General features: G+C 60.1%; 1 protein-coding gene across 3 annotated transcripts in view; it reads left to right on the forward strand.

The window, feature by feature from the left end:
• The window catches only part of DOCK1 (dedicator of cytokinesis 1), a 341,306-nt gene that overhangs the window by 218,876 nt on the left and 97,384 nt on the right, over nt 1-25,046 (forward strand). For all 3 annotated transcript variants that reach the window (XM_028512883.2, XM_036027442.1, XM_036027443.1), the window contains exons 28-29: nt 8,386-8,487; nt 15,185-15,279. In XM_028512883.2, the coding sequence (XP_028368684.1) occupies nt 8,386-8,487; nt 15,185-15,279 (197 nt within the window). The remainder of the gene's footprint in view (nt 1-8,385; nt 8,488-15,184; nt 15,280-25,046) is intronic.

Here is a 25,046-nt window from a genome sequence, read left to right on the forward strand (position 1 = left end):
TTAGTTTGAAGGCACAGCATAGCGGCTAGACGTTTCTGTAACTCACGAAGTAACCCCCGCAGTAAATCTAGTACCTTCCTGGCACCGTAGTTATCACGGTGTCATTGACCGTGTTCCTTACGTAAAGTCTGCCTGAAACCGGTACCCAGCAGACTCGGTCGTAAGTGTTCTCCCCACAGAAAGGGGACGGTGGCTATGTGATGTGACAGATGCGCTAGGTGGTGGTCAGGTGGCATCACATCCGCTGATGAGCGTGTCCCGTCAGCGTGCCGTACGCCTCAGCGTGTTCGGGGCCGCAGGTCTCGCTGAGACACGGTGCACAAGATGAAGATGAGGCCCGAGAGGCGCGCCCCCCACCGAGGCCTCGGAGGAGGCACAGACACCCGGGGGTCCTCATCACGACCTGACATCGTCTCGGTGGCGACACACCGACAGTCTGAGGACGGAACTGGGACCGGTGTGACGAGCGAGGACAGCACAGAGTTACTGACGGGTGCTGTCCCTGCCTGTTTGGGGCCATTCCCCCTCCCCAGTAGCCAAAACTGTTGGGGGGGGGGGGAGAACAGAGTTCGGTACGTTCAGTGGCACGATGCGCACGTCAAATTCAGCCGTCTTCCCAAATATGTAAATAACGGTATAGGAGAATCTTAATTCATTGGGTGGGGGGAACAGTCACCCCAGTAGGGACAACGGTACAAGAGCTATTTACAACCCAGAGGAGGAAAACCTCAGAGCCCGCCGGGAAGGCACGGAAACAGACTGGGTCGCACGGAGCCCGACCGTACGTCAGGGATAAATAACGGGGCCCCCGGGGGAAGGCCTCCTAATTAATTCATGCATCCTGTGGAGTCTCCATTTAAATTCCAGCGCGGCGGGCTTTAAGCTCGGTAACGGGGTTTTAAAGTTCACGGGCAAGAATGCGCCGGCCCGGATCCCCAGCACGAATGTGACGCCGGAGCACAGCGCTCCCACGGAACACGCACGTGGGAGAGCGGCGGCGATTAGAGGATGATCCCACTTTTATTAACAGCGGCCCGGCGCTCGGTGCGTGAGAGCAAGAAGCAGCAGTCCGCTGAAATGCCGGCGTTCGCCGCAGAGCCTGCGGGGGGGGGGGGGGGGGGTGGTCCGTGACTTTTCAGTTTCCTTCCCTCTCTGCATTTTTAAGATCTAGGAAAAAACCCATACGGTTTAGTTCTGAATTTGAGAGATATACACAGTGTGCCCCCACCACTGAAAGTAAGATTTAAACTAGTTCGGTTCCTCCAGAAAAGTCCCCTGTGCCCCTCAGGTGTCAGCGCCCCCCACTCCCCCCACCCCCTTTGTCACTGCAGCTGCTGCCTCTTCCAGAAGGTCCTGGGAGTGAGTTCAGACGCGGCGTGACCGTCTCGGGCCGGCCGCCCGCGCCCGGCACAGGGGTAGAGAGCCGTGCGCGCACTCGGCAGCTGTCTCCTTCGCCTGCACGTTTCACCCCTCCGTCCGCTTAGACTCGGGATTTTGTATTTTAACGAGTCGTGTTAGAGCCCGCTGTTCATGGTGACACTCAGACGGTCACAGCTGTCCCACACTTGGCAGGGGCTCGTCACGCACCCCGTGGTGCCTGGTCGACTGGGTCCCGCAGGTGTGCGAGAGGGTCGTGTCCCCGGCTCCCTGGGCCTTGTCCTGCTGGTGGGGGCTGTGTCTAGTCACCCACGGACCTGCCTTCTCCGGGGACCCCACGCTCTGCACCCTGTCCACTGTGGCAGGTTTCTCGAGTGTGGCCCTCCGCATAATTTTGGCCTAATCCCCTCTGTTTCCTCTGGTGTTTTCCACGTGACTCGGGAACCCTCGGTTTCCTCAAGGCTGTGGTGGGGGGAGACGAGGTGGGCGAGGGGCCCCCGATGGCTCACCGAGTCGTAAGCAGACGAGGTTCAGCGCGTGGCCGTGTGCACTGGCCGGCAGGTACGCACACACTGCATGTGTCTGTATCCGTGTGCAAATGTTTCCCGGGAATAATGCCTTATAACTGAGATCGCCTCTGCTTCCGTTGCACAGTAATCTCCTATTTCAGAATGTCTTCTTTCTGATTCGCTAATTCAGTTCTAGCCCCTGTTAGGTGACACGGTTCCTCTTCCCCAGCCCATCCCGCCAGTGCGGGCGGTGGTGAGGACGGCGTGCCTTCAGGGCGCCGATACAGGGGTTTCACGCCCCTCGGCGAGGAGTTTCCACTCCAGTGTGCAGCCCGGGGGGCAGTGACGTCCTCCACGGGCAGCAGTCACTTGTTTAAAACGTGTAGCCTGTTGACCCGCCCTTCGTCCTGAGCTGTATTAGGATTGAATTATTCTTGTTCCTATCACAGTACATTGAAAGGCACTGTATACCGTGGGGGAATACTTTGAGGTTCAGAAACTCTCTGAGGCTCTACTATTATCTGATTTTACTGAGTTTATGGGAATAAGTGTAAAAACTTCTGCTCTACGCTGACTCGTGTTAGCTACCAATGAATCATGTGAAAGACTCGTGTATAAAGCACACACTCCTCATTATACTGTAAAGTATAATTGTGCATGTAATTTGTGTATAAAATTTGATTGCATTCTATTTTTATTTTCATAACAAATGGGAATGTGTGTTTAATTTATCGCGCTGGCTGCGCACCACGTAATTGTTGCGGGTGTGCTGAGACACAAGCGTGCCCTTTCCGAGTGTTCAGCCCATAAACGTCTCCCTCCAGTTGCTGCCGCTGTAAATTCGTAATTGATTTTGTTTTATAGTTAGGTGTCTCCCCCCGCAGCGTCTGCAGTGACAGAAAACACTAGTACTCCATGAACTCAGCCAAACACTCAGTTTAAATTTGGGGTTTAATTTTGTTGCTCGGAGCAGGAAAAAGCCAATAGATGACAGTAGTGTAGGTGACCAGCCCATACCGTTTTTAATTCCTTGTAGTTTATTTTTACAGACATTTTAAAGTCATTATGGTCCTTTATAAAATAAGGAATCGCAGTATTCCGGAAATCCAATGTGCAAAAGTCAACCGTACCCTGGATAAGGGCTGAATCACGGGCTGAATTTATCTTTAAACAGGAAAAGGGACGCAGCCCGGTTCTCAGTTTCACCGCGGAGTTTTTCTGGGGCGGACACCGTGAGTTCAGACGAAGGAGCGAACACTCGTTTTTCCAAGAACCTCAGTTTTTTTTGTTTTTTGTTAAGATTTTATTTACTTATTTTTAGAGAGGGAAGGGAGGGAGATAGAGAAAGAGAGAGAGAAAAAAACATCAATGTGCGGTTGCTGGGGGCCGTGGCCTGCAACCCAGGCATGTACCCTGGCTGGGAATCGAACCTGCAACACCTTGGTTCCCAGCCCGAGCTCAATCCACTGAGCTACGCCAGCCAGGGCTAAGAACCTCAGTTTTAACAGCAGCCCCCGATTCAGCCTTTGTTGTGCGTCCTGTGCGGAGCCACGCACTGAAGGAGCGGCACGAGAAGTGCCCACGCCAGCACGGCGACAGACCCTGAGACACGTCACCACCGGGGGTGGGAAGCCTCGTGCCCTCTGAGGCGTTCGTCTCCTGCGTGCCACGCACTCGGCTGTACGTGCACTTGTTTCTAGTCACGTGCACCTGTCAGTGGCGGGCGCGAGCTTCACCCCCGCTCCCTTGTCTCGTGTTCCGGTTCTCAGAGTGTCGCTGCACGGCGTTGGCCCTCTGGCCTGACTCTCCCCCACGTGGGGGTCCTTCAGGACTCACCAAGTCATACACCTGCCTGCTTTTACACCTGTGTGTACCTGCCAGGTTCGTCCAGGAGGTATCCAGCCATGTAATTTGAAGAGTGAAAACATTTATTGATGAAGATACAGGATAGGAGAAACACTGTGCATAGGACAATGATGCTTCAGTCCCCTTCCAAGCAGGCGCCTTGGGACCGCACACAGTTCTCCCAGTCTCCATCCGCTGCCCCATCCTACTTTGCTGAATCTCACCGGCAGTCTGAAATCTCTCTGCTTTCCAAAGTGATTTTAGTTTCGGGAAAAGCCAGAAGCCAAAGGGCACCAGATCTGGGCTATACGAGGGCTGAGTCACCCGAGTGATTTGATGTTTCGCCAAAAATCTCTGCACAAGACGTGATGCATGAGCAGGGGCATTGTCATGATGAAGCTGCCAATCACCAGCTGCCTATAGCTGCGACCTTCTGAGTCATCTGAAATGTTTCCATGGAGGGATGTTCAAGCCTAATGCAAAATTCTATGCAGATTTATGGCTCCACTCGCTCAGTCGTTTTGAGTGCAATTGGCCACACAGTACACACGCTCACTCAGCGGCATCTACCGCCCCCACTGACCAGTACAGCGAAGTCGTCATTGTTCATGCATGCGCATGCCAGTCCACGCTCCTTGGCTGCCAGGTGACATCAATGTTGCACAAACTGTTCTCATTATGTTAGCAATGGCTGGGCTTTTTCCGGACAGACCTTGTCTCTTATCTGTCTATCTATCTATCTATTTCCAGTTCCGTTCTTCTAGTGTTTTCTCATGTTATGAAAATATCTCATGGTCAGTATTCAGTGTTTTAATGTTCGCATGATATTTCAGCATCGCACCGTGGCATGGTGGCCCGAGGTACCAGATCAAAACCACGAGGCAGCCAGTTCAGTGTGAACGCCAGGGAAACCGCACACACCCTGAGGAGATGTGTGCCCGTGCGGTGTCTCCCGTGCAGTGTCGGGACCTCCTTATTTTCCCGTGTTCAGCCGAGGGTCAGGTGGCACCGCGCTTCACCGTTGACTCTCGCGACCCCACAGAACAGCCCTCCGTTTGCAGGGCCTCTGGCTGCTGCACATTTACAGGTGTTCAGTGATGCGGCGGACGGCTCCGGGCATGACGCTTCCGATGCTGAATTACTACCTTCGGTGGCTTGTTCCAAGAAGAATCACCGAGTATTTTTCCAAGACTTTTCAAACAGATTGCTAAATCACTTTAAAAAGGTTATAGCAATTTCTGCTCCCACCAGCGGCGTATGAGCGCGCCCACCCTGCACCCTCGCCGGCACTCTCATCACTTAAACACATCTTTGCTCTTTTGGCAAGCAAAGAGCGATCCATCATTTTCATCTTGGATTACTAACGACGCTCACATTTTTTTTTGTTTATTAGGCATTCTATGTCCTGAATTTTAAATCTTCTGCAGCCGTGCCCTGCCTTCTCTGTCCCCGTTTCGCATCGCTTTGAAGTCTTAAGGAATATGCCTTACTTCCAGTTACTCCGTTTTGCTCAGCCCCTGGGGCTGGACCCTGGTCCCCGGGCTCCGGTCCCAGGAGGAATTCCGGGCCCTCCCCCCCCACCAAGCTGCCATCCTACCCGTTGTTTGAAGTAATGGCTTCATTTGACTTCTAAATGCGTTTCAAAGAAATCATTACGAAGCACAGAACGGTAATTTTTTTTCTGAGCCTGCAGAATAAACCTTTGTTTTCACCGTTTTCCCCATTTCTCTTTCTAGGGTGTAACTGGTTTCAAAACAGCCTCCGTCGCTGTTGTGTTCACGGCCCTCGAAAGCCCACTGTGGGTTCGTGGGAGCAGTGAAGCTTCACGTGTTTCTCTCTCACAATGTTTTCACTATAAAAATACGGTGCACTGTGGTTGGACTCCATTCCAGAGGAACGGGGTGGGGTGGGTTGCATTTCTGTGAATTTTATTGGACATGTTGACCCTTTCCTAGTGGGGTTCAAAGCTTCAGGTTAGAAAAGAGCTGAAATTGCAAGATCCGCTCCCGCTCCTTCTGAGAAAGACTGAATAGTGTACATCACTTCTGGAACATTCCCTTAGGTTAAGTGAAGAGCGCATTTATGCCACCTGGCCTTTCGACCTCTGGCCCGCGCCAGGCCCTGGCTCCGTGTCCTCTGCCGGGAGCACGTCTGCCAGCCCCTCCCTGTCCACTGAGGAGCCCTGGGGCGCCTCCACTCTGACGGCCTCCCCCACGGCCGAGACGTCCCTGCTGGCCGTTTACGAGCTCCCAGGACTTGCGTATGGAAATTGCTCCATTATCTTTAGGTTTTCACTTTCTGCACCGCGTCAGCTTCCCCACCCTGTGCCGTGCCTGAGGGTTTGGGTTTTCCACGGCAGTGTGCTCCCCACACTGAGCGTGTCCGAGTCGCCGGGCGGGCAGGCGGGCAGGCGCCCAGGCTCCTGAAGGGCCGGACCTGCTCATTAGCGTCACTCAGCGCCCCCGCCCTCGGCGCTCTCCGGGCCGCTCTGAGGCCTCTCTCGCTGCTCTACTTTGAACTGGATGTGTCCAGGTCAGCACTTCAGGTGTATTGCTTCTGATTAGACGGAGCTGGCGTCATGCCCTGGGGGACTCTGGTGTGTCAGTCACTGTTGTTTGGTTCCTGTGACCCGCAGAGGATGAGCGTGCGCCCCTGCTAGGTCACCGGGGCCCCTGCCGACCTCTTCGTGCTCCGGAAAGGCTCCTCTCGGGGTGGGGGTGGGGGTGGGGTGGGGCAGAGTCCGGGGCTCAGCTGGCTCTGTCTGCTTGGAAGGCGGGCATGGTCTGTGATGGCCTTTCCTCTTCCTCTTCCCACGCTTCCTGTGACTGCAGCCGTGCAGGTGAGGGGCCCCCACCCCCTGCGGGCCTCAGCAGCCCCCTCGGAACCAAAGCGTGCAGCTGGCCGTGGGGGAAAGAAACGAGCTCAGCTGCCGAGCCCCGCCTCCTTGCCGTCTGCTCATCCAGAGGGGAGCGGCCACCCATCAGCTCGGGCCCGCCGTCTGTCGGACGGGGCCACGGGAGAGAGTCGGGTGTGACCAAGGGCCACGGTCCTGGCGGCCTCCTTGTAACCATTCCACGTGCAGTGTCATGAAGACTGTGACCCAAAGGCTGGCCCCTGGTAGCACAACGAAGATGCACAGCTGGTGACTCTGGAACTCAACGGGACGCCCGACATTCATCTGTCCCAAAAGTTTGTGTTCAGAGACAGGCATTTTGCCACTTCGCACTCCGGGGCCGATGGAAGGCGCCATGTTGTCGTTACCGAGTTAGTTCGGGTTACGTAACGCGCCCTTCGAGGGCCCGTCTGGAAGCCCGCAGGCGCCCTGCAGCTGTGAAGGAGTTGGAACGATATTGGACTCCGACATTCCACTACAGAGAGTGGATTTCGGATTAACACAGAAGACACTTAGGCATTGAAATCTATCGCTTGTAAAAGTAGAGTTCATAAAAGAATGCAATTTGGGAACTCAGTTAACAGGGCGAAATTGGGGGCATGTCTGGGGGGAGTGTGTCTCGTCCTATAATTTTACCATATTTGTACTGGCTTCGTGAGAGACAATGTACGTGCTGTTTCTTAAAAAGTCATTGACTAGGGGGAAGTAAGGAAGGGCGAGGAAGCTTTTAAGATACTGTTAGCCATGACCCCAAAAGCGATACGTTGCGGTCAGTGGCAGCAGGACTGGTCAGCCGCCTGCCCACCAGTCAGACAGACCCCTTCAGTGCACACACACACAGATGTGCACACACATATGCACAATCACAGGCCTGCACACGGACACACATGCACAGGCCTGCACACACAGACACACCGTCCTGTACACACGCACAGGCCTGCACACGCAGAAACACTTGTGCACAGTCTTGCACACACAGACACATGCACATACCTGCACACACAGACATGTGCCTGTACAGACCTGTATGCACAGAGACGCATACACAGACCTGTGCACACTGACACGTGCACAGATCTGCACGCGTACACATGCAAACGTGTGCACGCTGAGCCACGCACATGCCGGCTGCCCCCATCTGCTAACTTCATCAGCCCCTTCTTCCAGCCTTGACTTCATGTGTCACTTTGCTTTCCCCTCCTGTTTCCCTCCCCTCCCGGCTCCATCCGCGGGAGGGATCCCCATGCCCCCGCTTCACATCTGACGCATCTCCCACTCTTCTTGTTAAGAGGACTTGGCCATCGTCGTTTGCCGTGGTGTCGGGGTGACGGCCTCCACAGTGGCCCAGGGGGGCGCAGGCAGGTTTCCGAGGGAGAAACAGCCTCTCTGTGCCGGGGGCTGGGGGAAGGGCTCACCCACATTTGGCCGGTAACAAGGGTAGCACCTTTTCATGATGTAGGTGGTAGGGATTTCAGCCCTGTCTTTGCTTTTTGTATGTGGGATGTGGAAATACCTGAAGCTTGTTTTCCCGGCCCAGAAGACCCCGGGTCAGGGGTCACCTCACTGAGCACAGGGGAGAGAAGGAGGGAGGGTGCAAGGGAGACCGGGAGGTTGGCGCGCCCCGTCCCCTCGGCTGGCCGGCGGGGTGACGGATGTCACGGCTTCCCGCCGCCGGCTTCCCGCCCGGACTCCTGGTCGGCAGCAGCTTTTCCTGCGAGTTTGTTCACCCTCCGCCTAATTGTCCTCCTGACTCGTTTACAGGGGAACTTCGTGGCTTGTATGACCGCCATCCTGCGGCAGATGGAGGACTACCATTACGCCCATCTGATCAAGACTTTCGGGAAAATGAGGACCGATGTGGTGGTGAGTGGGACGCTGGCGCCTTCCCCTCGGCCGTGTTTTGGGGCCCGAGGTGCGGGCCAGACCCCGGGGTCGACACTTCCGTTCTGGGGATGATCTCGCACGGGGCTGGCCTGCCGTGGACCAGAGAGGCCGTGTGCCCGGGCCACACTGAGCTGCGTCCACGGTAAGGGCACAGACATGCAGACTCGCTTCTCGTGGCCGAGAGGGGCGTGACTCCGGGTGCAAACCCGGAGAAACCTCCTTCCTGCCGGGTCGGAATCTCCTCCTGTGCCTCAGGCCCTTGCAGATGGGAGGGGGGGTGGCGGTGCCCAAGAAGAGCCTCCTGTTGACCACTCTGTGAGGGGGCTGGCCTCCACGGCAGAAGGCACACGGCCCTCGCGCCCTTAAACCGCTCTGCGTCACCGACGTGCGGTGGTCTCGGAAGTTCGTCGCACGCACCTCCCCACCTAAGTCCCAAGGATCCCCAGTAACAGCCTAACACCCCTGGGCAGGAGAATCGTGCTGGCAGGGAGCTGGTCACTCAGGAGCCACCCCCTCCCACCCCATGCCTGCACGCCAGGTGCCCCCCACAAAGCGGTGGCCAGACTGGTGGGCAGAGATGCCGTTTCAAGGATGACCTGAAGTCTGGTGTCTGGGGACAAGGGCTCTGTGTCCGAGGCCCCTGTTGAACATGGCAGAGGCTCCCAGGGTCCCCACAACAGGCTGGGTGGCCCTCCCCACCCGTCTTACTGAGGGCTGGGAAGAGGAGACTGCATTTTACGATTCTATTCCGAAGGGCTACTTGTGAGAAAAAAAAATTACCTTATTAATTGTCACCACGATGTATTCCTGTGCGGTGTTTTTATATTTACGTTTCTAAGGAACACCAAAATGGGTGTCTACCTTAAGATCACAGGAGCTTTTCTTAAACAAAAGTCAGGAACAAAGATGGGTGTGTATTTGTGTATCTGTGGTCGGTTTGTTTTAAACACGGGCCACTTGGAGCAGGGGTATGCCCATCCGTATAATACGTGTCACATCTGGATGGATCTGGTGACCGACATCCCCTCTGGCACGTGTGCCACGTAAAGCCACCTCGGAAACCTCCCAGGACCCCTCAGCCCCACGCCGGTCCGAGCAGGGCTGCGGCCGAACCCGTGTGCACAGTTAGTTCCAGGCTGCATGGCGCCGTTCGCAGAAGGACGCCCGGAAATCCCAGGACTGATCACATGATCAGAACCCACGCCTGCGAAGGGTTAAAAACCTCAGGTCCCCATGAGGAGCTGCCACTCACTCGGGACAGGGACACGCAGGGCAACCCACCGGGCAGACCGGTGCTTGGAGAGGGCGGGGCTTTGCCCGGTCCCGGAGCCTTCCCTGCCGTCGTGTGTGGAGCCGAGGGCTGCGTCCTGATTTCCCAGGCGGCGTTTTTCCTCCGACACAGCGATTCCGAAAATCAATTCTTTGCAGACAGTTGGATCTCCGTCACCAAATGACATTTGTGGTTTGGATGTCGCAGATTCACACCGCGAGGATGGTAACCCCTTTTTATTGCCGTGAGTCTGTCCGCGGGCTCCCCCCCATCGACCGTTCATAGAGAGCGTTTGGCTGCCTTCCCCTCCGACGACCGGCCGCAGAAAGAAACATCGTTTTGTGTCGCCTCGCTGGAAGGTGGTTCAGGTTCCAGCCTGCGAACGGGCCTCGGCCGTGTCTCGGGCTGCATCCTTGCAACCCGTGGTGCTTCGGGGTTTCCGGCCCAGCCCTTTTCCGGGTGGGTGAGTCAGCCCCACAGGGAAACGCCGTTGTCACCAACACCGAAGTCCCGTGCCGCAGAGCTGACCCTCTTGGGCTCTGAATTAGCCCCACGGACCCGAAGACAGTGAGCGTCTGGGGCGCGGCCTGAGGCCGGGGAACTGGCCCCGAAACGAGGGGGAACAGAGGGCTGCGACTCCGAGCCCTCGCGCAGAAGAGGCACGCCTCCGGGGGGCGGGGGGGGTCTCAGGAGCTGGAACCCCTCTGCGCCGGAGCTGCCGCTCTGGGGACGACGACGGGGTGCTCGTCCTCGGGTGCCCGGGCTCAGAGCCAGGAACGGGAGGGGGGAGCACGTTCCGAATTCCCGGGGCGAGACAGGAGGGGGCGGTGCCGGCTCGCCACTGGTCCCAGATTCCCGCCGAGGGGCCCTTAAGAAGTGTCTGTCCAGTGACACGCACGAGGACGCTGTAGGCAGGAGTTCTCGCTGGCCAAGGGACGGTGGGATGAAGGACAGTGGAAGGCTGACAGAACTGGCTGCCGCTGGCCCTGTCACCTCCCCTGTGGACTTGTGGCTGGCCACACGCGCCCGTGCCGTCTGCCTGCCCCCGTGGCCTCCCCACCCCCACCCTGTCCACTGTGGGTCTTCTGGGAACGCTGCGGCAGGCGGGGCCTCCTGGCCTTGCCCGGCCTCAGCCCCACCCCTTCCGAGAACCGCTCCCGGGCACTGCCCCGGTCCCACCAGGCCCACCCATGCTTTCCCACCTCGTCCACCCCTGCCAGCCTGGACTGGGGTGGCCCGGGGTGCTCTCCGCACCCGGGAAGCGGCGAGTGACAGTGCTCACCGCTGACTGTCCTGGCCTAGGAGACACCCTGCTGTGGCGCCCCTGGTCTCAGAGAGCCCCGAGTCCCACGGAGACGGCCACCCGAGGGCGACGTGCGGCCCGGGGAGAGTGCCTCGGGAGTGGGAGGAGGAGCCTTGGGCAGACACCTGCTCTTTCATTCCTCGTGACCATCTCCTGGCAAATGGAGCTGTGACGCGGGCTCTGCACGCTGGACGAGGCGCCCGGGGTTGCAGACTCCTTCCTCGGGGAGCTCAGGATACAACGCCGACAGTGTCTGCGCGGCAGAGGGCATGCTGGGGGGTGGTCCAGCGGACACCTGCACGGCGATGCAGGACCCCTTCCAGCTTACCCAGGTCACCCGTGCTGCAAAGGAAGGGCCCTTGGAAAGTAGCCAGACCGCACTGCGTCCGGGGGCCAGGGAGCCTTCCTTGCAAAGGAGGCGATTGTGGAATATTGAGGAAGAGGAGGGAAGAGCCAGCGCGGGGGGCGGGGGGGCGTGCAGCGAGCACCCCGGGTTCGCCCTGGAGAGGGGCGGTGGCGTCCATGCCTCTGGACCCCGCAGGCGGCCCTGAGAAGCTCTGTGCCCTTCGCCTGCTGGCCCTCAGCTGTGCGTGCCGGTCACTGCTGTTTTTCCTGTCATCGTTTTAAAGTTATTTTAGAGCATTTACTCTTGGAGTAAACTCTTTCGAGAGCTGCAGGCACGTGCGGCTGTACAAAGCAACCCCGAGAGGTCCGCGCGGCCTTGGCCCGCTGTCCCCTAACAGCAGCGGCGTGCAAAACGGTGCCACGGTAGCCCCCCTTGCCGTCCGAACCGCGGCGTCGGCATCGACGCAGTGGTGGGTCTCGCGGTGGTTCTCCGGTTCTCCTTGCTCTCCGCCCCCTACGTATTCATCACGGACGGTCGCCAACTCGGGGACGGCCGAAAGGACAGGCCACTCCCCCAGCCCCTGAGCCCCGAGCTGCGAGCCCCTCACCCGACTGGCCGCCTCGGGGCGTCTCTGTGTCCGCACAGCCCAGCCCCTGAGCGGGTGAGCGGCGGGCGGGCCTCCCCCCCCCCCCCCACCCCCCGAGCGGCTCAGCAGACGTCTCTCAAGCACGAAGACCCCGCCCTCGGCCCTTCCAGAGCCCAAGGAGCCCGCCCCGCTCCGGGCACACCCGGGTGTCCGCACTCCCCAGGTCTCCTCGCTTTTCCGTCGGGGCTTCCCCAAGCAGGGCCCGGTCCGGCCTCGGTCACGGCGGTGTTGTGGCGCCTCGCGTCTCTCCCCTTCCGGAACAAGTCCGTCACCTTGTTCTCCTTCCTCTCACGACAGCGCGTTTCACGCGTTTGGAAGACGCCGCGCCGGCGGTCTTGCAGACTGTCCCCCGGTCCTGAACTTCGGGGCGCTGCCCTGTAACGTCTTCCGGAGGGTTGCCCCGTCCTCCGCGCATGCTGCGAACGGGAAGCCGCGTCTAAACTTCGGGCCACCCTTCTGTGAGAGCCCCTCCCGGCTGTGTCCAGCGAGGGGCGAAGACACGGAGCTGACCACCACTGGCGATGAGGACGGGCCCGACCCCTTGGCTGAAAGGGCAGCCTCTGGTCGTTGCGTCGAGAACGGGCTTGTCCTGCGGCGATTGTCATGTCCCCTTCGGGCGACGCCCTGGCGTCCACAGGAAGTCGGCAGGTCCTCTGCCCCCAGCGGTCCGCCACCTGACGGGGTCAGCACCCGTGCGTGGAGGGTCCTGGTCTGAGAGTGACGTAGTGGAGCGGGGACTTCCTGCTTCTGAGAGTCACGCCCCTTCGTCCTGCGAACAACGCTGAGAAGCCTCTGGCCACGCGGGTCACGCGGGAGTTTGGGGACGTGTGGCCGCCTTGACGAGGTGTGCAGTGTGCAGAGGTCACTCTGGGGGATGGGGAGGGACCAAGAGGGCCAAGAGTGGACATAGGTAGAGGGGCAAGGAGTCCCCTCTGGGGGAAATTGAGGCAAGAGAGAGGATCACCGTTTCCTCAAGTTGGTGGGGACAGGCATGGACAGAAGCAGGTGGGTTTGCAGGACACGCTGACGGCTGTTGTCAGGGCAACCCGCTTAGCATGTGGCGCGTGCTCTCAGGGATCAAACCGGGCAACGCAACAGGACTGGCGTGACACTGAAAAACGACAGCTTCCCCCAAACCTCTCCTGTCAGCCCCCCTCCTCCCGGGTCGACTCGGAGATGCCAGTGCCGTGCAGCGTGTTCGGCCGCGTCCGCCGTTCCAGGCGAGTGCGAGGGTGGGGACCGTGCCCACGGCCGGTGCGGATTATGCAGCCCGGTGAGGAGGCCTTGCAAAGCCTCCTCTCCCGCAATGCGCGGCGTTCCGTTGGTTCAGCAAAGCGCCCGCTCCCAACAGCCGAGCCATACTGATGAGGCGCGGGGCCGCGCTTCCCGGGGAAGAAAAAAACCACAGGAGTTGGGGGAGCCGGCTCCTCTTCCGGAATAATAAACACCAGACCCCGCGTCTCAATTATTAGGCTTTGAGGAGCGATCAGCAAGAAAGCCAGCAATTTCATGCAAATTGAGATGTGACTAAATTACAGCGCTCAGCCGGCGAAATATGCAAACTGATCATTAAAACGTGGAACTCTTGACAAAGTGGGGAACTTAAGCAGGGAGCTAGGCACGTGGGCACTGAACCGGGGAGAGACGCCCGTGGTTGCGCAGGGCCACCCGGCAGGCCTCGGCGCCAAGGCCTGGGGGGCAGAGCTGTGTGCGCAGAATCTGGACTCCAGGCTGGCTTTTCCCTCTTGACTGCTCCGGGGCCCCTGAGGGCTCCTTCACGGGGTGCTGGTCACAGTGGCTCCCCGAGTGTTTATGTAGGGGGAGGGGCCGGGCACGGGGACTGAGTTGCCGAGAAGGCGTCTTCACCCCGGACCGAGCTCGCTGCAGCCGTCACGTCTCACCCGCGCCCCTTGGCAGGAAGTCCTCGGAGCCCGGTGCCGGAACGGCTTTCTCGGCTATTGAAATTCCGTGCGCCGCCCCGGCTCCGCAGGCACTGCACCCAATTGTGATGCAGTCGATTACGTAAATGAGAGCTGGGTGCTCGCTCTTCCGTGCTCCCAGCCCGTGGCCCCGCTGCTCTGGGGGAGCGCGCAGTCGCCCCGCCCCCGCTCTCCCGAGCCGGAGGGGGCGGGCGGGCTCACGGGAGGCGGGCTCTTGCGGGCGGCCGCTCGCTCGCTCGTGTGGCTCGGGTTAGCTCGGGACGAGAGCGCGCTGCGAGACTCCAGGCGTTCTCCTCAGTCCGACGGCGCAGCACGGCGGAGCACCCGGGACACGGGGGCCCTGTCCAATGGATGCCAGATGCATTCCTGGTGCGGGGGCGGGTGGGACCATGGCGTGCCACCCTGTGCGCAGGGGTGGCGGGGGGGCCACCAGCGAGGCAGCAGAGGCACAGCCGAGTAGCTCAGGGGGATGTCACCGCTGTAGGGAGGGTCTGGCACTGCAGGCCCGCGCTCCGGGGGCTCCTGACAGTGGGAGTCTGTGCAGATGGGCGGGACTTCCTCTTTGAGCCTTTTATTTGCTAAATTCTATAAGAAAAAGGAATGGATAATAAAACCCCATATTCAACTGGATAGGGTCTGTGAGCAGGAAGTGTGTGGATACATATTTGTAATGTTTGGGGACTTAATTCTTTTTTTTTGAAGATTTTATTTATTTATTTTTAGAGAGAGAAGAGAGGGAGGGGGGAGAGAGAGAGAGAGAGAGAGAGAGAGAAACATCAGTGTGCAGTTGCTGGGGGCCGTGGCCTGCAACCCAGGCATGTGCCCTGACTGGGAATCGAACCTGCGATGCTTTGGTTCCCAGCCCGCACTCAATCCGCTGAGCTACGCCAGCCAGGGCTGGGACTTAGTTCTCTATGAATATTAGAAAGACAGGCCCAGGGCCTGTTTGGGAAGGCATCCCGGGGAAAGTTCTCCGAGAGGGGAGGGGCCCCAGCAGACCGGAAGGCGGGAGTCACCCACCGCCGCACCTGCGGGAGGCGTCCCCCTCACCGCTCCGGAAGCTCCCACCGAGCTGACAAAAGCAGGGCCCTCCGTCATCTAGGCGTCCGGGGGGAGGGGTGGTGTTCCCCTCGCCCTCGGTGGGCTGTCCCAACGTGTGGTCTCGTTTCAGGACTTCCTGATGGAAACATTCATCATGTTCAAGAACCTCATCGGGAAGAACGTGTACCCGTCCGACTGGGTGATCATGAACATGATGCAGAACAAGTGAGTACGGCGAGCCCCACGCTGCCCCCGGGCCGCGCCGGGGAGGGGCGGGGTACGGCGGTGTCGCCGGTGACCACGGACTCTCCCCAGAGTTGCGTGTCCCCCCTCTGTCAGGCACGTAGTTTCTTGGACAAACGGGCCTGGCCATTGGGTGGTCTCTCGCGCCAGGTGTGGGGTCTGGCACTGAGAACGTGGGCTCTGCCCCCTGGAGGAAGACGAACCCGAACATGACCCCCCCCCCCCGAGCCCTTGTTCAGAGCTCCCGTGCGCCCCCACTGGCCGTCCAGCTTGAACCACGTGCGTCCACTGGCCCGAGCGACCCCGGGCTCCCTGCTAGGTTTCCGGAAGGTGTTTGCATTTCCCACAGTTCGGCTTCAGAAGACTCGGGAGCGTTTTCCTCACAGTTATTGAACATTAACCCGCTGTTTGTCATCATCTCCCTGGGAGGGCTGCGGGGGATTTCCCAGCCGCCGGCTTTCTTAATGTCCGCGGGCGCCAGCGCCGGTCGCCGTTTCTTAGCCGCCTGCGATTCCAGGAAGGAATTGCTGTTTGCCTCTCGCTTCCTCCTTCCTCGTCGCACTTGTGCCGGAGGTCGCTGGAGAGCCGTGGGCGGCCAGGTTACGAGAAGTGACGTGGAGAGGGGGTTGTGCGCGTCTTCTGTCTGTTCCCTGGGTGGCAAACCCACTGCAAAACGGCAGCACCGAGCCACGACCAGGAGGTGACACCGACACAGTCCCCAGACTTCACTCACTGTCCCCGGTTTTACATGCATTGCTCGTTCTCGAATCCGTCACAGTGAGGCCCCGGGCCGTTTCTGTCCCCCTGCGGGCCCCTCACCGCCCACTTAGAACACGCCCTCCTGTCCCCGCCGCCTCACCCTCCTGGCCCCTGGCGACCGCTCGTTTCATCCTCGTCTGTACAGCTGTGTCGTTTTGCACGTGTGCTGTCGGGAAGCATGCAGCCTGTCGGGCGGTTGGCTTCTGTCACTCCGTGACATTCCCTGCAGGGTCAGCCGGGTCGTTGGACCGAAGGCTCGCGCCCTTCGTGGCCGAGCCGTGTCCCCTGGCGCGGCTGTCCCGCAGGCGAGTCAGCCGTTGTCCTGTCGGAGGAGCCTGCGCCGTCGCCATCTGGGGGTTGTTACCGGTGAGGCCGCAGCGGGCGCTCGGGTGCAGGTTTCGTGCGAACCGACGCCTCCGTGCCCCGGCCCACAGGCCCCGGGGCGCAGGGCTGGGGGGCACATCCAGCTCCGTTAGACACTGCCGGGGGTGGCTGTGCCACCATGTCCCCCCCACTAGCCACGCCCCAGTCTCCCCGCGTCCTCGCCACATTCGCTGTTGTCACTTGTCCTCTTCGCCGCTGTGGCCGACGTGCAGCCCATCCCCTCGTACTTTTCATTGGCTTCCCCCTCGTGTCTTTGCCGCTGTTAGTGCCCCTGTCCCCCCCTCGGGGGGGCGTGTAGCTGCAGGGGCCTTGCCTTTGCCTTTCCCGGGCGGCGTGCGCTCCGGGCGGCAGGGGTGCAGTCGGCCTCCCTGTCCCAGCGCGCTACAGCGTCCTGAGCAGCCTCCGTCGGGGTGCAGCCGGGGTGCAGCCGGGGTGCAGCCGGGTGAGCGTTGCCCACCTCACATCACGCCTCGGCATGGCAGAAGCCTCCGTGCACACCCCCGTCAGGCGACAGCTGAGGACCGAGAGTGCGGAGGCCAGGAGACTTGGCTCACGGTGGCAGGCATGGCCCTGCCTGGGGACCAGAGTGGGGGCCCTGGCCCCGGCGACCTGCGTTTCCACCTGCAGGGGGACTCGAGGTTATTCACGTGGCTCCCTCTCAGCGTTGGAGTCCTCGCCTGGAAAGTGAGGGACTTGAAGGAAGGCACACGAGTGCTCTTCTGCTCCCTGTCCGGGCTGCCCTGTGTGTGGGGGGGGGGGGGGGGGGGGGGCGTTTCCAGCTGCCCTGGAGAGCTGCCCTGTTGGTGGAGTTTTGTTTCGTTTTCTTTGGGGTGGGTTCTTTATTTTTGATCTTTATTTCGTCTATTGGAGTGACACTGGCTAATAAAGTTGTAGGTTTCGGGCGTGCAGCTCTGTGATACACCACCACCTGCCTAGTGAACTGTGTGTTCACCACCCCGAGTCGAGTCTCCTTCCGTCCGCACTTTCCCCCCGGGCACCGCTGCGGGCCCGGCCGTGTGACAGGGACGCAGGTGTGCGTCCCGGCCGCAGGGAGGGAAAGCGAGCCACGAGGGAGAAGCCGGGCGCTGGCCCTCGGGGAAGGAGGGTGATGGGCCGCCTGCGCCGGTGGTGACGGGGGGGTGGGCCGGGGGCAGGAGGGCCGCCCTGCGGTTGTCCAGAGCGGGCGTCGGCCGCGGCCCGCGAGGCTCCCCGGCACGGCCCACACTCAGAGTGTCAGATCCCTGCTGCGGGGTGTCTCGGGCTGCTCTCGAAGCGTCTACGGGACGGCCTCGTCGAGAGTCCCTGCGCTCTGAGGCCTCCACGGACACGGTTGCCTCTGTCAGAGCTCCCTGGGACGAGTGGTGTGTGTGCATGTGTGTGCGTGTGTGTGCATGTGCCTGTGTGTGTGCATGTGCCTGTGTGTGCATGTGTGTGCGTGTGTGTGTGTGCATGTGCCTGTGTGTGTGTGCATGTGCCTGTGTGTGTGTGCATGTGCCTGTGTGTGTGCATGTGCCTGTGTGTGTGCATGTGCCTGTGTGTGTGCATGTGCCTGTGTGTGTGTGCATGTGCCTGTGTGTGTGCATGTGCGTGTGTGTGCATGTGCCTGTGTGTGTGCATGTGCGTGTGTGTGCATGTGCCTGTGTGTGTGTACATGCCTGCGTATGCGGTGTGTGTGCAGTGTGTGTGTGCACGCGTGTGCTGGTACCAAGCAAAGGCTCAGTTAGTTGCACATCTGCCAACGTCCAGACTCAGTTTTGGTGTCACAACTGGGGCTGCCGGCATGTTTGGGTAGGACCGGGGAATGCTGGGACACGCCCTCCCACACTCGGGGCCGCTCCCTCCTGTGGAGACGCATTCACCACAGAATATCAGGGGTCTCCAGCCTGGGCTGGGTGGCCGCGGGGGTTGGAGCATCACCCCACGCACCAGAAGGTCATGGGTTCGTTCGCTCCCCGATCGGGGTGCACATGTAGGAGGCAGCCAATCCACGTTTCTCTTTTACATCAGTGTCTCTCTCTAAAAATCAATGAACCTGTCCCTGGGTGAGGACTTTTTAAAATGTCAGTGATGTCCAGATTTCATGGATGAAAACACTGATTCTCGGTGATGTGAGGTCATTTGTAGGAATCTCTGTCACTCAGGTCAGTGACCCTGTTTCCACATTTCTCAGCTACCGGCCTGGTGGCGAGGCCCCAGCCAGGACAGCACCCCTGAACATAAATAACAGAGGCCGCCCCCTGAAGATGCCAGGGCTGAGCTTTCACGTATTAGGGTGGTGCCTGGGAATGGGGGGCTGTTTCCCCCAGGAGTCCCCTCCCGGGGCTCCAGCTGTGCCACAGGTCGCTGTGACGTGGCTCGGGGTCACGTGGGGACAGGAGCCAGGAGAGAGCTGGAGCCACAGCGAGAGGAACTGGCGTCCCAGGCGCTGCTCCTGGTTACACTTGGCGTACAGGACGTGCGCGGAAGGTACTAGCAAGTGTCCCTTCCGGGGATTTCAGATTTCTGTTTTAAGATTCTGCGTTTGCTGAGATCATACGGTACTTGACTTTCCTCGTCTGGCTTATTCCACGGGCCACGATGCCCTCGGGACCCACCCACGTCTGACAAACGGTTTTCTTCCTTACCGTGACTGAGTGACAGTCCTCCAGTGCGTGTGCTCACGTGTTCCATCCTCGCCTGAGAGGCCTGAGGGTGTGTTTCTAATGACTGTAGGAAACGGGGAAGGGGAAGAGAGAGGGAAACAGTGATGTGAGAGAGAAACGTCAATCGGTTGCCTCCTGCTTGTGCCCTGACTGGGGGGTCGAACCCACAACCTTCCGGTGTCTGGGCGACATTGCAGCCAGCGGAGCCACCCGGCCGGGGCAGCCGTATGTGCGTGTGTGTGTGTGTGTGTGTGTGTGTATGTGTGTGTGTTCTTGTCTATTCATTCCTGGACCTCCTCCCACGTGTGTGTGTGTGTGTTACGGACATCCTGTCCTGCTCAGCGACTCCTGGGTCCCTCCCCCATCTTCCCGAATAGTGATTTTTGTATCTGATATCAAAATTTTTTATTTGAAAACATGTATGGAAATCTTGAAGACTCTCGGAGTCAGGGGGTCACTGGACTTAGCGGGGTGGTCACTTTGTAAGTGACACAGATGTCTCGTCACTGGGTGGTACACTTGACACTGAGGTCACATTGTGTGTCAGCTGTAACTGAGCCAATTTAAAAAACCAAAAACACAGTGGAAAATGAAAAGACTCTCCCAGAGAGGCACTGAGTGGGCCTCCTGCTGGGGAGTCAGCTGTCACGGCGTGGTCTGCCGTCCGGGTGGGAAGGCGCCGCCACGTTTTTTCCAGACGGAAGCTCCCTCAGATGCAGGTTGTGAGATGAAACCATCCTGAAGACCGATCGTGGAATCATCCCCTTATTTATCAGGCTCCTGCTACGCCGCAGGCGCAAGGTTGGGAATAAAGTCGAATAATATTTTGCCTCCGTCTTCAGGAAAGCCTGAGAGTAGAATACTTAAATTTAAAAAAAAAATTCGCGTACGTAGTACATTGGCTGAGCCACAAAGAGATAGGAACATGGTTTAGTATGACTCCTCCACAGCATCAAAACGCACACGGGGTTGTGACCTCTTCTCCGCAGTGTGAGTCCCGTGAGCCACGTGCGTGTGCTGCTGGCCGTATCCTCGGGCAGTCCTGTGTATCCAGGCCCGGCTCTGGGCCGCCACGCTGGGGAAGTCACGGCTCCTCATCTCAGTGGCTGCTCATCGTCCAGTGACGGGGCCTGGCGCACAGTAGGTGCTCAGCGAACAGTGACGGTCCGCAGGAAGTGGTCGTTGTGACAAAGGCATTCTCGTTGGATTTGGGTCCTGATGCAGACGTACGAGGAACCGCCGATACCTCTCCTTCCCTTCCAGACCGGCCAGCCGCTGAGTGTCCCTCACGGGGCGTTGCTGCACATTTCGCCCGACAAGCGTCTGCGGGAGGCGAGGGAGGCCCCCGCGTGCCCGGTGCCGGAGTCCCAGGGCGGGGCTGAGCTGCAGGGAGGCGTGCCCGCCCGCGGTTAACCTCTGCGGTCAGACTCCAGAGGAGGCTTTGCCCTCGACGCGGCCCCTGTCAGGCTCTCCGAGCTGCGAGTAAATGGGAGACACGGGTTACATTGTAAAGTGAAGCAGCCGGTGTCACACTGCAGTTTGGTTGATTTGGGAAGAAAACGAGCTCTGACAGCTCGGGCTTTGCAGTTCAGTGGATTCCACGGTTCAGAGCAAACACCACACCCGGCGCGGCTCCCCCACCGCTGGGCCACAGCCGCCGGGCGCCGGGCCCTCGCCCCAGACCCAGGGACCCCGAACCTGCGCCGCGATGCACGGGCCGTCAGGAGGGCTGGGGGGTGTTAAATGCTCGTGTTCGCGACTGGAAACACGCACACCCCCGAAGGGGGAGGTGCTCTCCAGCTGTCCGACCAAAGGGGCAGCGTGGTAGAGTTCACCGCTCTTCCCTGCGGGCCACCGGTTTTTCACGGCAGGAAACCTCTTCTCCCAGCATGCCTGCTGGTGGTCGTCACCCTCGTGTGGGGCTGCCTGCGGCTCAGAGGGTGGGAGAGGGGGCTAGGGGGCAGCCCCCTGGGTCTCCGCTCCTCTGTGACTGCACCTGACAGCTGTTCCCCCCCCCCCCGTCCTCTGTCCTCTGGAGGTGCTGAGTGGAGGTGTTCCTGCCAGAGCTAGGAAGGCCCCAGGCCCCAGACTGAACTCCCGGGCTGCCGGGCAGGGGCGGGCTGTGTGCGGGGGAGCTGGCCGGTGTTTGTGGGGCTGGGTGTGTTTGCAGGACCTCTCCACACCGCGGTCCTGCACACTTCTGTTGGGGTTCCTCCTTTGCTTCTGGGGGCAGTGCAGGGAGCCCTCGGTCTGGAAGGCCCCTGTCCCTGCCAGGAGGGTGCCGGCCCCCACGCCACTGTCCCCAGCGCCCCTGGTGTGTGAGGGGTCAGGAATCCGACTTCAGTTTGGGCTCGAACCAGGAGGGGTTGATGGGACACCCACTGAGACGGGGAGAGTTCTGCTCGGCCTGCTTCAGTGTTCCTTCCTCTTGTTTGCACCCTCACCCTGTGGACAAGTTGGGTCAAGTTAGATTTAAATTCACTTGAGAGGAGACGTTAAATGCTAAGAAATAAGATTTTGTAGGTCAAAGGAGGCTTGGTGGGGGCACAGGCCAGTGGCATGTCTGGCATGTTCTCCGTGCTCCCCGAGGACACACTCTTACCCCCTCGTGGGGACACCGCCCCTCTGAGAATGCACAGCCCAGCTCACCGCGGGGGGCCCAGCAGACCGTGCAATGAGGGAGTCCGAGACTGGGGTTCGGAAGAAGGGCAGGGTTGCGAGATAGAATCCAGGGTGTCCCTGGCCTTTGGGTGATACCGATGAGGCCCCCTGGAGCGGGAGTGTGGCCGGAGAAGAGGGGCCACCGGGCCAAGGCTCCAGATGCTGTCACTCTGAGAGGCTTCACCGCCGAAGGTGAGCCAGCCAGGGGGCCCGTGTGCAGGCCCCCAGCAGGAGGCGAGTCGGGGAAGGGGGGTGCTGAGTGCTAACGAGAGGACGTGGAAGGGAACAGAAGCAACCGGAGGATTCGGCCACAGAGTGGTCACTGCTGATGCTGACCAGAGCAGTGTCCTTGTTGCGGCCAAGGCAGAAACCAGCCCGCAGGGGTCACGGGGAGAGTGGAGCCCACCGAACACGGGCGCCTCCGCACGGGAGAGGGGCTCGGGGGCTCTGGGACAGCATCTGGGGGCGGGGGCTGTGCTGCGCTGCCGACGGGGCAGTTCCGTCTGCAGCTGACGTGGGGCGTGTCGGAAACCACCGGGGAGGGAGCGCCTGCCGGGGGAGGGACAGTGCGGGGGAGGCGGGCGGGAGCCCCGAGGTCCAGTGTGGAAGGAGTCCAGACGGTGACCCGTTGTAACGGGAGAGGCGACAGCGTGTGGGTGCAAACATGGACCCGGGGATAGGTGGGGGTCGGGTGGTGAGAAAACCCTGCGTGGTTCCTTCCTGTTTTCTCTCCGAAGTGTGAGCCAGGTCGTGAGCCCAGAGGTGCTCAGGGAGTAGCCGAGATGCCGCTGTGCCGTGTGGTCGTGGGGTCCGTGTGAACCTTCCTCCGATGGCCCACGCCCTGTTCACACGCACGCGTGGGGCACCAGCTGAGTGACGGTCTGGGTGTCTCACCCCTCCCCCCTGACGGAAAGCCCGGGAGACACGTCCCGACCAGACGCGGCTGAAAGGCTACATTGCTTTAAATAGCTCGTGTGAAGTCATCCTCCTGTGAACATTTCTAGGTGGATCTGGTCTTTTAAGCCTCGACAAACCCTATCAGTCGTCAAAACCCTCTCTCTCAAAATAGCTCTCTCCCAGCTCCCTGGTGCGCTCGTGGGCTGTGGCCGCATGGCCGCTGCCTGGGAGGGGCTGTCGGCCGTGTGAGCAGGAGCCAGACCCCCCTGGGGGGGACCTGTCTCCAGGGCCCGCCCTCGAGGCCCTAAGCCGGGGTGCCCAGCGCAGGGGCGCTCCTCTGGAGAAGTGGGGCTGCCTCCCCCCCTCCCCCGGTTTGCAGGTACCTGGGCCACCTGCGGCTCCTCCTCCTCGTGGCTGCCTCAGCGTGGTCCACACCGTGTGCCCTGATGTTCCTCTCCTGCTGCTGCAGTTCAGAAATCTCCGGAAGACCGTGGTCCTGTTTCTTTTCTCCCATCTCAGCCCTCCTGCCTTCCTTACTTCCCAGTCCCTGAGGACAGCAGAGCGAAGGCCCAGGGAGCTCTGCGCAGTGAGGGGCATTTCAGGTCCCGGCTGCGACGCCCCGAGGCAGGTGGCCCGCTGCCCCCTGCCGTTTTGTTTAGCGGCGTGGAGACACGGCCCCACCCAGAGCTCCCTGGTCAGGCTCAGGAAACTGGGGTGCAGCAGGCCTCGGGGGACCGACTTCTTCCTGCGTCCTCACCATCACTCGTGGGTCTTGGTGAAACCACGGTCTTCCCGACTCCTCTGTGGCGGACGCACGCAGGGGTCCTAGAACACACATAGACCATTTCCAGCTGCTGGCTTCGCCCCCCTGGTTCCTCGTGACACAAGACGAATGTCCCTGGTGCCGGGGAGCAGCCGGCCAGGGCGGCAGAGCGTAGAATGCTAATGGCCCAGCTGCGTCTCACTGATCACCTTCACACACGGTGCCTCAGCCCCGCGGCCAGGTGGCAGTGTGGGTGCCGCCAGACAAAGGGCTGCCTGCCGCAGGTCCAGGGCCGGCTCCTCCGGAACGTGATCCATTGCCCTGTGAGCACGGAACCTTACCCGGAGTTCCTTCCGGGCAGTGGGAACGCCAGTGGCCTTTCGACGCTAGAAAACCCCGTGTTTCCAACAGTGCAGAAGCATCTCCACCCGGTGCCTCTGAACAGTCGTGAATGCTGTTGGGTGCTCATCCGACAATGCAGCAGGGCGGTAGATCATGAAAGACAGAATGCATATGCACCTCGCACACTGTCACCTAGAGGATGTGAGCTTCGAACACTCGTTTCCCGAGGTGCCTCGGCCACATCGCTCGGCCTGGTGTGTTTGCTGTGAGACGGGCCAGGTTAGCACGTCACGTCCCCCTTCACACCTCCCAGAGCCGGTTTTCACGCCTTCAGGACCGAGGGCCCGGGGACAGCTCGTCCTCGATCCGACCTCTCGGTTTTCGGCGCCTTCCCTGGTCGTCTCACGTCCGTGTGACCTGCCGGCGGCAGTCTTTAAAGTGAGTCACCTTTCGGCCTCCCCGAGGCATCCGCTCCACTTTCCCACGAACGCCAGCTCTCCTCGCACCGCCGCCCGACCCCAGCGTTTCGTGCGACGTTGAAGCGACCCCTCCCTGAGGCCCGCAGGCAGGAGGGGGCAGGCTGGGCAGGCAGGGCGCACCTCGGGTGCACGCGTGTGTGGGTCGTGCTCTGAGCCGTGGAGGTCACGGGATGATGTCACGAGGGCAGCTGTCGGATGCAGCCTGTGGTGTCGTTGTTGTGTGAGTTAGAAAGGGAAGCGGTCAGAGTGGAAATCAGATCCTTGTTGGTCGGGGCTGCACGTGGGGGGCTGTGTGCACGGACATCCCCCCCATCCCTGCGCGCTGGAAGGAAGCCCCAGCTAGACTGTGCTGCGCCTCCCTACACAAACCAACGCCGACCGACGTGTGTAACTCAGCGTGAAGGACGGGAGAGGCTGCCGCCCAGCTGCGGAGCTCACTGCTGCCTGTACCGGCGAGCTCCCGCCTGCCTCTCAGAGACCGCGGGCCGGCCGGCTCTCAGGGCCTCACAAGTGAGGCCCCGTTTTATTGAGATCTGAGAGGAAAATAATAAAGGAAGCCGGGTTAGAACTTAATGGACCAGAGGGTTTGGTCCTTAGCTTCCCTCTAAATATCTCATTCACTCAGGGGAGAATCATGGGAGAATGACCGAGTTCCAGGACACTAAGTTCAGAAAGTTGTACGAGCAGGCTGACTTACCCGCGGAGGCTTATACTCTTCCCTGATCCTGAGCGTTGAGCTTGATCGTGGGATATAGTACCACCTGGTCACACGGTAGCAGGTGAGATCACACAGTAGCAGGTGAGATCACACGGTGCCTGGTC

Source organism: Phyllostomus discolor, chromosome 5, assembly GCF_004126475.2.
Source record: "Phyllostomus discolor isolate MPI-MPIP mPhyDis1 chromosome 5, mPhyDis1.pri.v3, whole genome shotgun sequence".
NCBI classification, from domain to species: Eukaryota; Metazoa; Chordata; class Mammalia; order Chiroptera; family Phyllostomidae; genus Phyllostomus; species Phyllostomus discolor.